At 68.3% G+C, this 12584-nt stretch overlaps 1 protein-coding gene across 4 annotated transcripts in view; it reads left to right on the top strand.

Annotated features, from left to right (window-relative positions):
- Positions 1–12584, top strand: part of CEP170B (centrosomal protein 170B) — a 30346-nt gene that overhangs the window by 9474 nt on the left and 8288 nt on the right. For all 4 annotated transcript variants that reach the window (XM_045559468.1, XM_045559457.1, XM_045559439.1 and 1 more), the window contains exons 3-12: positions 617–706; positions 2049–2127; positions 2474–2532; positions 3568–3706; positions 7642–7746; positions 7944–8408; positions 8654–9372; positions 9692–9865; positions 10359–10452; positions 10597–12300. In XM_045559468.1, coding sequence (XP_045415424.1) covers positions 617–706; positions 2049–2127; positions 2474–2532; positions 3568–3706; positions 7642–7746; positions 7944–8408; positions 8654–9372; positions 9692–9865; positions 10359–10452; positions 10597–12300 — 3628 coding nt within the window. The remainder of the gene's footprint in view (positions 1–616; positions 707–2048; positions 2128–2473; positions 2533–3567; positions 3707–7641; positions 7747–7943; positions 8409–8653; positions 9373–9691; positions 9866–10358; positions 10453–10596; positions 12301–12584) is intronic.

Here is a 12584-nt window from a genome sequence, read left to right as displayed (position 1 = left end):
CCCCCGTGGGAGAGTGGCAGGGGCTTGGCTGTGGCCCTGCAGTGGACAGCAAGGCCGACCATGTGGCGGGGGGGCGACTGCCCCTGGGTGGGGCCTGGGCGGCTGGTAGCCAGGAAAGAGTAGAAGCACTCAGGGTGGAAGTACCGCGTGTGCACACGTGTGCATGTGCGTGCAGCTGTGCACATGCAGGCAGGCACCAGGGACAGGCCTGCTGGGGGGCTGGGCGAGGGATGGGGAGTCCCCCCCCCCCCGAGACAGCCTCCCCACCCCCAGCCTCTCCACCCTCCCTCTGGGCCCTGCTCTGGCCCGGCTGCAGCCCTCTGGCCTTGGGACGGAGCAGCGTGTCCAGAGGACCAGAGGGTTCCCACCCTCCCACAGCTGACCCAGGAGCAGCGCCAGGGAGGGTGGGCCCAGGTGGCAGCAGAGGGTGGGGGGAAGGGCCCTGGCATCTTGGCGAATCCCTGTGGCCTGCTCTGGCATCCGGATGGGCTTCGCCAGTGCCTGCTCTGTGGGGGTGGGGGGCCCGTGGGCTGCTGTGAGGATGTGCAGGGCAGCCTCTGCCTCCTGGGCCGCGTCTCCCTGGGATGCGGTGCCTGACGGCCGGCTGTCTCCCCAGTCCCGCAGTGTGGACAAGCAGCATGCTGTCATCAACTACGACCAGGACAGGGACGAGCACTGGGTGAAGGACCTGGGCAGCCTCAACGGGGTGAGTGTGTGCCCCTGGCCCCGCCCCTCCACAGGGCCCCACCTTTCCCTTACAGCCCCGCCCCTCAGCTATGGCTCCGCCCCCACCTGTGGCCCCACCCCCTCAGCTCCGGACCCAACCCACCCCCTCCCAGCTCTGGACGCCCCCCTCAGCTGTGGCCCCGCCCCCACCTATGGCTCCGCCCCTCAGCTATGGCCCCGCCCCCTCAGCTCTGGACCCACCCGGTCAGCTATGGCCCCGCCCCCAGCTGCAGTGGGCCCCTCCCTGGGCTCCCACTGGCAGGGTCTCAGGACTGCAGGGCTGAGGAGTGGGCCCCTCAGGCAGGTAGGGGAAGCGCTGGGCTGGGAAACGGGGCTCCTGAGATGAAGGGTCGTGCTGGGGTACCCATGTGGGCCCGGGGGGCACGTGACCCTCCCTTATGTGAGTTGAGGGCGGCAGGGGCTGGGAGGTGACCAGGGTGGAGGCCCTGACTGCAGGAGCAGGACGGGAGGGCGCTCCTGGGGGCGCGTGGGTCTGTCTGTCCTGGAGGGACCTGTCGGGGCGTCCTGTCTCTGAGTGTGGTGGACACGTCCTACCCCGGGACGCCGTTTCAGGAAACAAAACTACCCCCTCCGTCCTGCCTGGGCCCGTGCAGTCCTGAGCTGGGGTCCCCATGGCAGCCTCCACGGCGTGAGCGCTGTGGCCAGCGCTGGGCACCACCCCAGAAACCCCTCAAGGTGCTCCAGCCCTGGGGGCTCAGGCCTGCCCGTCAGAGAAGCAGCCCTGCTCACACCGGGCTGCAGTGGGACCCCCTCTGCCTGCGTGGGCCGCGCCACCCAGGCGGGCTTCAGGAGGGTCTCGGGGGGCTGCTGGCCCTGGGCACGTGGTGCCAGCCTGGTCCCGCAGGGCTGGCTCCCTCAGGGGCCTGTGACATCACAGCGCTGGCCAGAAGGGTCCGCAGAGCCTCGGCAGCTGTCCCCATACCAGGGCCACGCTGGGCTGCTGTCTGTACCCTTGCCCGGAGCCCGTGGCCTGCTGCTGTGCAGACAGCACCTGCAGAGAAGGTGTTTCTTGGAGGGCTCCACTTCACAAAGGTGCTCACAGGGTTCTGTTCCCGAGGGGCCACGCCAGAGTCCCTGTGTCACTGAGGAAGGCCATGCAGTGGCTGTCTGCCCTGTGGTCCCTGTGGGGCTTGGGGCTGGGCACACGTGTGCCGGCCGGGCGGGTGCCCAGAGCCGTGCAGGGGCTGGGGCTGGGGCTGGGCCCAGTGCTGCTGGGCCGTCCACTTCTTGTGGACTCCAGAGACTGGGCGCCCTCCCCACCCCCCGCTGGCTCAGCTTCCTGCCTCCGGTCTCCTCCGCAGACATTTGTGAATGACATGCGCATCCCGGACCAGAAGTATGTCACACTGAAACTCAATGATGTCATCCGCTTCGGCTATGATATCCTTCCCCGAGCGCCACCTCCTCTGGGCTCCTCCTTCAGTCCCCAAGGTGGCAGCCAACCTGTTATCCTGGGAGCAGGGCTGGGGCCCTGGCTGACTCAGAGGCTGGGCTCTGCCTGCCCGTGGAGGCCCCAGAGCTGCAGCCCCTGCAGCCCCCCGGCTGGGGCCCTGGCCACAGGCACGTGCCAGGGCCTGGGAACAATGACCACTCCCTGGAACCCAGGGTCCTGGCATGATCTTGGGTGCACAGCTGCCATGGGGCGTGCACCCCAGCGCTGGCCTCTGGGTGCCAGGCACGTGTCCTTTGCCCTCTCTGCTCTGTGTTCTCCTTAACACGTGGCCACATTCCAACATGTATGTGCTGGAGCGTGTACAGCACCGTGTCCCTGAGGAGGCGCTCAAGGTTGGTGCCGGCCAGGCCCCAGGGCCACAGTCCTGCCCTCTTGGTGTTCCCACTGCCGTCTCCCCGGCAAACCCCAGGCCTCTCAGGGCGCCCTGTCTCTGCCGTGGGTGCCGTGAATCAGGCCAGCCTGGCCTGCCCTGCCAGACGGCCCAGTCTGGAGGTGGAGAAGGTGGTCCGTCCCCCAGCTGATGCCTGGCAGATGGGGGTGCACAGGGGCCGCAGCAGCACCCAGGGGCTCTGGGGGGGATGGGGAGAGGAGAGCTGAGTGGCTTTGTCAGCCAGGTGGCTCGTCAGGGTGTGCAGGGTGGCCAGGGCACAGGAGGAGGCTGCTGGGGGGAGGTGGAAGGCAGGAGCCCCGTCGGGAGCCAGGTGCGTCCCTGGGGGTGAGGAGGGCATGGAACCCGATGCCTGGTGGCCCTGGGCCCCCAGCGTCTTGGCGAGGGCACCATGGTGGTGGCCGGAGCAGGCAGGAGGGACGTGTGGAGCTGGAGCGGCCGCCTGCATGGCCGGCGTTCTTGGAGTACCCTTTCCCCAGGGGCTGGAGGGACACACGAGGCCAGAGCCCCCACTCAGAGCTGGAGGGTCCTGGGCTGGGAGCTGGGCAGGTGGGGGTGTCTCCTGTCCCCTCGCTTGCCTGTGTGGGAGTCACAGAGCGCAGTTTCAGGGGACTCAGAGCTTTGCCAGGAGCCCTGTGCGGGGAGGACCGTGCTTAGCCCAGCTCCCCAGATGAATTCCAGGCAGCGCAGGGTCCCCCGGCTGGTGAGGGGCCCCGTCTGTCTGATGTGCCCCCACGTGGGCCTCCCCAGCCCAGCAAGCCCCAGCTCCCTCCTGGAGGCTGTGTGGTCCTGAGGGCCCCCACCCCGGGCCTCGTTGTAGACCCCAAGCTACGTGGCCCGGGCAGGCCTCAGGCCCTGTCCCCGTCCACCCTTTGGGGTTTTGAGACTGCGGGACCCGTGAAGGGGAGGCCGGGCTGCCCGGAGTGGGGGTCTCCTTGCGTCTGGCGCCCCATCCCTCACCCTGCCGGCCTGCCCGCAGCACGAGAAGTACACCAGCCAGCTGCAGGTGAGCCTCAAGGGCTCGGCGTCCACGAGGGGCGAGGCGCTGCCCGAGCACACGCCCTACTGCGAGTCCCTGAACCCCAGGCCAGACAAGGGGGACCGGAGACCAGCAGCAGGTAGGCCCTGAGCACGGTCAGGGGCGAGCACAGAGGGCACCCCCAGGCCCTGCCTGGCCCCACAGCTGCCTCTGCCCCTACACCCACCTTCCCCGCTTGGCACCTGCACCACCAGGGTCCACACTCACTCTGGCCTCACACCTCCTGGGCTCCAGCACCCACAGCAGCCATAGCACAAGCCTGCTCATGTGTGGGCGCACCTTCCTGTGCATGCCCGCACCCCTCACCCCTGGACATACCACCCATGCATGCCTGCACCCCTCACCCCTGTGCATACCTTCCTGTGCATGCCCGCACCCCTCACCCCTGGACAGACCACCCATGCATGCCTGCACCCCTCACCCCTGTGCATACCTTCCTGTGCATGCCCGCACCCCTCACCCCTGGACAGACCACCCATGCATGCCTGCACCCCTCACCCCTGTGCACACCTTCCTGTGCATGCCCGCACCCCTCACCCCTGGACATACCACCCATGCATGCCTGCACCCCTCACCCCTGTGCACACCTTCCCATGCACCCTGCACCCCTCACCCCTGGACAGACCACCCATGCATGCCTGCACCCCTCACCCCTGTGCACACCTTCTCATGCACCCTGCACCCCTCACCCCTGGACATACCACCCATGCATGCCTGCACCCCTCACTCCTGTGCACACCTTCCTGTGCATGCCCGCACCCCTCACCCCTGGACATACCACCCATGCATGCCTGCACCCCTCACCCCTGTGCACACCTTCTCATGCATCCTGCACCCCTCACCCCTGGACATACCACCCATGCATGCCTGCACCCCTCACCCCTGTGCACACCTTCCTGTGCATGCCCGCACCCCTCACCCCTGGACATACCACCCATGCATGCCTGCACCCCTCACCCCTGTGCACACCTTCCCATGCACCCTGCACTCCTCACTCCTGGACAGACCACCCATGCATGCCTGCACCCCTCACCCCTGTGCACACCTTCTCATGCACCCTGCACCCCTCACTCCTGGACAGACCACCCATGCATGCCTGCACCCCTCACCCCTGTGCATACCTTCCTGTGCATGCCCGCACCCCTCACCCCTGGACATACCACCCATGCATGCCTGCACCCCTCACCCCTGTGCACACCTTCCCATGCACCCTGCACCCCTCACCCCTGGACATACCACCCATGCATGCCTGCACCCCTCACCCCTGTACACACCTTCCCATGCACCCTGCACCCCTCACTCCTGGACAGACCACCCATGCATGCCTGCACCCCTCACCCCTGTGCATACCTTCCTGTGCATGCCCGTACCCCTCACCCCTGGACAGACCACCCATGCATGCCTGCACCCCTCACCCCTGTACCCACCTTCTCATGCACCCTGCACCCCTCACTCCTGGACAGGCCACCCATGCATGCCTGCACCCCTCACCCCTGTGCACACCTTCCCATGCACCCTGCAGCCCTCACTCCTGGACAGACCACCCATGCATGCCTGCACCCCTCACCCCTGTACACACCTTCCCATGCACCCTGCACCCCTCACTCCTGGACAGACCACCCATGCATGCCTGCACCCCTCACCCCTGTGCACACCTTCCCATGCACCCTGCACCCCTCACTCCTGGACAGACCACCCATGCATGCCTGCACTCCTCACCCCTGTACACACCTTCCCATGCACCCTGCACCCCTCACTCCTGGACAGACCACTCATGCATGCCTGCACTCCTCACCCCTGTACACACCTTCCCATGCACCCTGCACCCCTCACTCCTGGACAGACCACCCATGCATGCCTGCACCCCTCACCCCTGTGCACACCTACCTGTGCATGTGTGCACCCCTCCTATACATATGTACCCCTGCTCACCTACACCTGTCACCCCTGTGCACATCTACCTGTGCATGTGTGCACCCCTCACTTCTGTGCATACCTACCTGTGCATACCTGCACCCTTCATCCCTGTGCAAACCTTCCTGTGCACACTCATACCCCAATCCCTCTACACACCTACCCATGGACGCCTGCACCCCTCAATTCTGTGCACACCTTGACCCGTGTTCACCTGCACCCCTCACCCCTGTACACACGTACTTGTGCATGCCCGCACCCCTACGGGTGGGTGGGTGTTTGAGGAGACCTGATTTGTGCCCTTTGGCCGCTGGTGCTCGGCAAGGGCGGAAGTCTGGTCGGAAGGCGGCTGCTCTGCAGGTCTGGGTGGCTCCCAGGGGCGAGTGCCTGGCCAGGTGTGGAGGGGGACAAGGTGCAGTACGCAAGCCCAAGACCCCAGCACGTGACTTGAATTCTGGATAAGAGGAGGTGTCTAGGGATCAGGCTCTCTGCTCCCATCTCTGTCCAGGGAAGGTCACCCGCCACCCCCAGCTTCGGCCCCATGTCTGCTGTTCCCACGGGCAGCGCGTGTCCACCCTGTGCAGCCACGCGGCTGCTGCCATCTGGTTGGGATGCAGATCCACCCAGAGCGGGACTCCGCCAAGGACTGGGAAGCTTTCCAGAAAGTCACCTGAGCTCCCCAGAGTACCTGTTGGTGTCCAGGCCGTAAGACACAGCTGGTGACGGCCGCTGGGAGCTGTCCCGAGGTTATGGCAGGTGCGGCCAGCAGGCCAGGCTGGCTCTTTGGCCTCAGCAGAGCAGCAGAGCATGTTGGGGGCAGAAGAGGGGTGCAGAGCGACAGCAACTGCGAGAGGCTGCCCAGGAGCAGACACCCCACCTCAGCAGCACCTGGTGTGGCACTGGGTCAGGAATGAGGTCCTCGGCGAGGTGGGGGGGGCATGCAGGACACATCTTGGGAGTCCTGTGTCCCACGTGGCATAGTGCACACATGCCGCCTGGCCGGAGACCGGGCCAGACCCTGGTGGTGTGTGCAGCTGGGAGCCACAGCTGGCCACGACTCAGCTGCCCCCAGGGCTCTGGCTGGGACAGAGTGAACTCAGGCGGGGAGGGAGCTGTGGGCATCAGAGCCTGCACTGACCCGAGGACACTGGACACCGCCCCTTCCACTATTGCCATCTGGAAGCTGCTGGGCTTCCAGCTTCTCGCCAGGGCTGGAAACTGGATTTCACGTGAAATATGATTTTTTTTTTTTTTTTTCTGAGACACAGTCTCGCTCTGTTGCCCAGGCTAGAGTGCCGTGGCATCAGCCTAGCTCACAGCAACCTCAAACTCCTGGTCTCAAGCGATCCTCCTGCCTCAGCCTCCCGAGCAGCTGGGACTACAGGCATGTGCCACCATGCCCGGCTAATTTTTTTCTCTATATATTTTTAGCTGTCCAGATCATTTCTTTCTATTTTTTAGTAGAGACAGGGTCTCCCTCTTGCTCAGGCTGGTCTCAAACTCCTGATTGCGAGCGATCCTCCCACCTCGGCCTCCCAGAGTGCTGGGATGACAGGCGTGAGCCATTGCGCCCGGCCTGATTTTTAACTTCTGTTCAATGATTCAAACATCAAAAACCAAATGCCACGTGAGCCACCCAGATTGCAGTTGCCCTCAGCCCCCCGGGCCACCCATTTGTGACCTGAATCATTTACAGCCTTGGGAGTGAGGGGTGTTGGACCCAGGTGTGAGCTCCACTGGCCTCCTGCCCCTCTGTTGGGCAGGCTCTGGGGGCAGAGGGCAGGGCGGGGCTAAAAGGATTTCCCACCCCAGGCTGGGGCTGCCAAGACCCCCCAGGGATGACCCTCCCCGGCACGGCCACCCCAGGGAGGCCCAGGCAGGTGAGCGTCTGTGGCACTCAGGGCAGTTGTCGTTTCTCACAGATCTGGAAACAGGCCTCAGCACTGTCTGCAGCTGGTGGGGTCCTGGGCTGCTGCAGGTCTGAGCCGGGAGGTGACACCCGGGCTGCCCCAGAACCGGCCTCTCCTGAGCTCCAGGTGTCTCCTCCCGTCCACCTTGGGGGTCATGGTGACCTGGGGTCTGAACTCTCTCCCTCCGCAGACGCAGCAGCTTACCGCACGCCCCTGTACGGGCAGCCGTCCTGGTGGGGCGAGGACGATGGCAGCACCCCGCCTGGGGACCCGCGCCAGGAGGAGCCCTGCCCAGGTAGGTCTCGGAGCCCAGGTTCGTGAGACCCCCGGGGTTCCCAGAGGGCGGTGCGTGGGCGAGGGGATGGCCTGGCCTTTGAGGCGCCCGCTGCAGGGGAGATGGAGCCCTCGTCCCCCTTGGGTGGGGGTCCTGGCGGAGGAGGGTGGTGCAGGGTGGCTGCCTGGGCCCGGTCTGAGGACGTCTCCCATCGCCAGAACGTCCCAAGGAGCCGGCACAGCAGGACGGGGAGCTGGACGGGCTCCGCGCCCCCGTGGAGCCCCAGGGCTACTCGTTCAGGCGGGAGTCCAGCTACTTCGAGATTCCCATGCAGGGGGCCCCACAGCCCCCCGCGGTGCCGGTACACGAGGCGCCCACTAAGGACGTGGAGGCGGGTGCGGGCGGGACGGCCCCCGTGGTGCAGAGCCACGCCTCCTTCACCATCGAGTTTGACGACTGCAGCCCCGGCAAGGTGAAGATCAAAGACCACATCACCAAGTTCTCCCTGCGCCAGCGGCGGCCCGTGGGCAGGGAGGCCACGCCTGTCGAGGTGGTCTCGGCTGAGACCAAGGTGGCCGACTGGCTGGTGCAGAATGACCCGAGCTTGCTGCGCCGGGCAGGCCCAGGGGATGACCGCCACAGCACCAAGAGCGACCTGCCCATCCACACCCGCACCCTGAAGGGTGAGTGCCTGGCTGGCCGCGGTGCTCGTTCCGGAGCGGGCAGGTGACCGGACGCCAGCCGTGTCTTGGTTAACTGCCCTGGAGCCGCCTGCCTCGTCGGGGTGCATCCAGCGTCTTTCCATGGCACATCTCTGCCGCGTGTGCCGGGCTTTCCGCGGTGTGGGGTGCTCTGTCCCCAGCGGGCGTGGGGCGACAAGGCTGCCCGAGGGTGATCGCTGTTAGCCGAGGTCTGCCCTCTCTCCCAGGCCACAAGCACGAGGACGGCACGCAGAGCGACTCAGAGGACCCCCTGGCCAAGGCAGCCGTGGCAGCTGGGGCGCCCTCGGAGTCTGGCGGGGAACAGGTGCGGCTGCAGAGGCAGATCAAACGGGACCCCCAGGAGCTGCTGCACAACCAGCAGGCCTTCGTCATCGAGTTCTTCGACGAGGACACGCCCCGCAAGAAGCGCTCCCAGTCCTTCACGCACGCCCCACCCGGGGACCCCAAGGCCGACAAGCGCCGGGGCCCTGGGCCCGCCGACAGGGACCGCACGGGCACTCCCGCCCCAGCCCGGGCAGCAGGCGGTAGCGCAGGCCCGCAGAGGGCCAGCTCGCTCAAACGGGAGAAGACGGAGGAGCGGCTGGCCAGCCCCTCGCCCGCCGCCCGGGCGCCTGCCCGCCCCTTCGGCAGCGTGGGGCGCCGCTCTCGCCTGGCCCAGGATTTCATGGCCCAGTGTGCCCGGGAGAGCTCCCCGGCCGCCCGGCCCAGCCCTGAGAAGGCGCCTCCAGCACCACCCGCCCCGCTGACGCCCCGCGGTGCCAGCCCCGTGGCCCCTTCAACCCCACCGCCCCCCGCCGCCGACCCCCAGCTGACCAAGGCACGCAAACAGGAGGAGGACGACAGCCTCAGTGACGCGGGGACCTACACCATCGAGACAGAGGCGCAGGACAAGGAGGTGGAGGAGGCCCGGAAGATGATCGACCAGGTGCCGGGCGGGGGCCGCAGGGCACTCTAGGGCTGCTGTGACGTCAGGGCCCAGACGATGGCTGCTGTGGCCCAGGTCTGGCTCCTGCGCCCGGTCCGGCTGGGCGGGAGAGGCCAGGGGGCCCGGCGTGCAGGCTGGGGTGCAGGCCCTGCCTCCGCCTTCCCAGGGCTGGGCCTGTGTTCCCAGTGACGTGCTCAGCCAGACAGCCAGGCTGTTGTCCCCAGCCCTCTTGGTGGCTGTGGGAGGGCCTCTGTCTGAGTAGCGGGTGGAGAGTTCAGTCCCTCTGACCCCAGTGCCTGGGGCCATCTCTCCCTGGCAGGTCTTTGGGGTACTGGAGTCCCCCGAACTCTGCAGGGCATCTTCGGCCACCTTCCGCCCAGTCATCAGAGGGGACAGAGATGAGTCTGGCGACGGGGCGGTGGCCCAGCGGGTGGCACTGCTGCAGGAGTTTGCCTCCCGGCCACTGGGTGTGGCCCCCCAGGTGGAGCTCCAGGTACAGGCCCGATGGCTGCCCCAGGCAGGGCCAGGGTCGGAAGGGGGCAGCGTCCGGGCAGGGCCTGAGGTCAGCGGGCCCGGGTGAGGCTGGGCTGGCCCTTCCCCCGAGGGGCGGGCTCACCTGGCAGGCAAGGAGGGTTTGGGGCCCGTGTCAGGCCTGAAGCTGAGTTGGTTCAACTGCCCCATACACTGGCCCAGTGGAGTCCAGGGGTCAGGGGGGCCCCGGCCGCTGACCTGGACTGAGCCGTGATACGCGGAACTGCGCTTGGTGCCCCTGTGGCAGAGCTGGCCCCAGCAGGGGGTCACGTGGGGGCACGCGGGCCCAGGAGGCTGACAGGGACCCCCTGGCTGCCTCTGGGGGGACACGTGCACCAGGCCCCGGGTGGTGTGGGTGTGGCCGGTGTCAGGGCGGGCTGCCCTTGGCGCCCTCCTGCTGCCTGTACCTCCCTGTGACCCCTGCTGTGGAAACGCTCCCGCCCTCTTCCCTGCAGGGCCTCCAGGTGCCACCAGGCTCGCCGGGGGCTCAGAAGTGGGTGTCCCGCTGGGCCAGCCTGGCTGACGGCTACTCAGAGCCGGGCCTCCCAGGTAAGCGGCTCAGTGCTGTTGCGGAGGGTCGGGCTGGCCAGGGTGGCCTGGGCTGCTGGCCACGGACCCGTGCCCGGGGGGGACAGTCGGGGCTCCCGCGTGCCGAGGCCTGCGCCCCTGACTGGGCTTCCTTGTGCTTCGCAGACGACAGCTTGGGGCGCAGAGCCGGGGAGCCCGAGGGGGCCCTGCCTGTGCGCACACGCCGACGACTCCCTCAGCTGCCCAGTGACAGGGCCGGCAGCCCCGCGGGCCCCGAGGCCACCAGGAGGAGTGGGCCCGGGCCCCCAGAGCCGGGCGTCGAGCAGGCACGCCACCTCGTGGGCCAGGAGGACTTGGACCCCGACAGCCTCAGTGACGCCAGCGGGTCGGACGGAGGCCGCGGGCCCGAGCCAGGGACAGAGCCCCAGGCGAGACAGCGGAGCCCCCAGGAGGGGCCAGTGTGGAGCAGGGGGCAGCGCTCGCCAAGGACCCCCGGGGAGCTGGCCCCCACCTCTTTCTTCATTGGGGACCAGAACGGGGAGCTTGCTGTCCCCAGGAAAGCGCGTGTGGCCGCGGGGGAGGCGGAGGGCCCAGGGCGGGCGGCCCAGCCCAGCACCCCTGTCTGCGGCAGCGCCAGCGGGCGGATGCTCGTCCAGCTGCAGCCTGGCCGGGCCCCCGAGCCCCACGGCCCCGGCCCGGCCCCACCCACGGAGGCCCTGGCCTTTGCCCGGCAAGAGAGCTTCACCAAGGAGCCAGCCAGCGGCCCCCCAGCGCCCGGCAAGCCCCCCCACATCGCTAGCCACCCCCTCCTGCAGGACCTGGCAGCAGCCCGGGCCTCACGCGCGGACCTCCACGCCCAGGACACCCACCTGATCCTGAAGGAGACCGAGACGGCCCTGGCGGCCCTGGAGGCCCGGCTGCTCTCCAGGTCTGCGGACGCGGAGCGCGAGGAGGGCAGCACCCCCCGGCCGCCAGACTCCCTGTCCGGGGACTCGGACGTGGACACGGGCAGCACAGCCAGCCTGCTCAGCGGCAGGAATGGGCCAAGCCCGACGACCCCTCACACCCTGGGTCCACCGAAGAAGACGCCGTCCCCGCCAGCAGCACAGGACGCGGGAGGTGCCGTCCTGGGTGGCACCCGAGAGCGGCTCTCAGAGAAGCAGCATCGCCCGCTGGGCCAGGCAGACACGGCCCGCGGAGAGCTGGTGCGGCGCCCGTCCGTGCGGCGCGGCCGTGGGCCCCGGGGGTCCCTGGACTGGCCCGAAGAGGAGCGTGGCTGTGGGCCCACCCCCCCACCGAGCTCGGACGCGGTTGCCTCCAACCACGAAACCTCCGAGTCCACCGGGGCAGGGCGGCCAGGGCCTCGCCGGAAACCTGTGGCGCCCCCGCCGTCCCCAGCTGCCCGCGAGGAGCAGGGCCGCAGCTCAGCGGGCACCCAGAAGGGGCAGCAGGCCCTGACCCGCTCCAACAGCCTGTCCACCCCGCGGCCCACGCGGGCCTCCCGGCTCAGGCGGGCCCGGCTGGGGGACGCCTCAGACACCGAGGCCGCGGACGGTGAGCGGGGTGCTCCAGCCACCCCGGAGCCGGCAGGCCGGCCAGCCGCTGAGCAGACCAAGAAGCTGTCGCGGTTGGACATCCTGGCCATGCCCCGGAAGCGGGCTGGCTCCTTCACGGGGCCCAGCGACCCTGAGGCAGCCCCTGCCCGCTCCAGCTTCTCCGGCCGCAGCGTCGAGTTGTACTGTGCCAGCCGCAAGCCCACCATGGCCGAAGCTCGGGCCGCTGCCAGGAGGGCCGCTGCCACGGCCTCCACCACGGGCCCCCGCCAGCCCTTCAGCAGAGCCCGCTCGGGCAGCGCCAGATACGCCTCCAGTGAGTGCCAGGGGTGGGGGGGAGGCCAGGGCCGAGGGGGGGCTGCCGTGGGTCTGGGGGGCTCCTGGGTGCCCGCTGTGGCCCGAGCCCCAGCACGAGAGGAGCCCCTATTCCCACAGCCGGGGTGGGCGTGTCAGCACGCTCACACGCTCACACACGTATGTGCACGGGCAGGGCTTGCAGTCCCCTCGTGTGGGCAGAAGACCTAGACCGTCGCCAGCACAGAGGGCTCCTTCCGTCCCTCGGGGGGCAAGGGGCCCTCAAGTCCGGGCGGGCCCTGCCAC

This window comes from Lemur catta, chromosome 1 (assembly GCF_020740605.2).
Source record: "Lemur catta isolate mLemCat1 chromosome 1, mLemCat1.pri, whole genome shotgun sequence".
Taxonomy (NCBI): Eukaryota; Metazoa; Chordata; class Mammalia; order Primates; family Lemuridae; genus Lemur; species Lemur catta.
The sequence above is the reverse complement of the archived record's forward strand: the minus strand, read 5'-3'. Positions and strand labels throughout refer to the sequence as shown.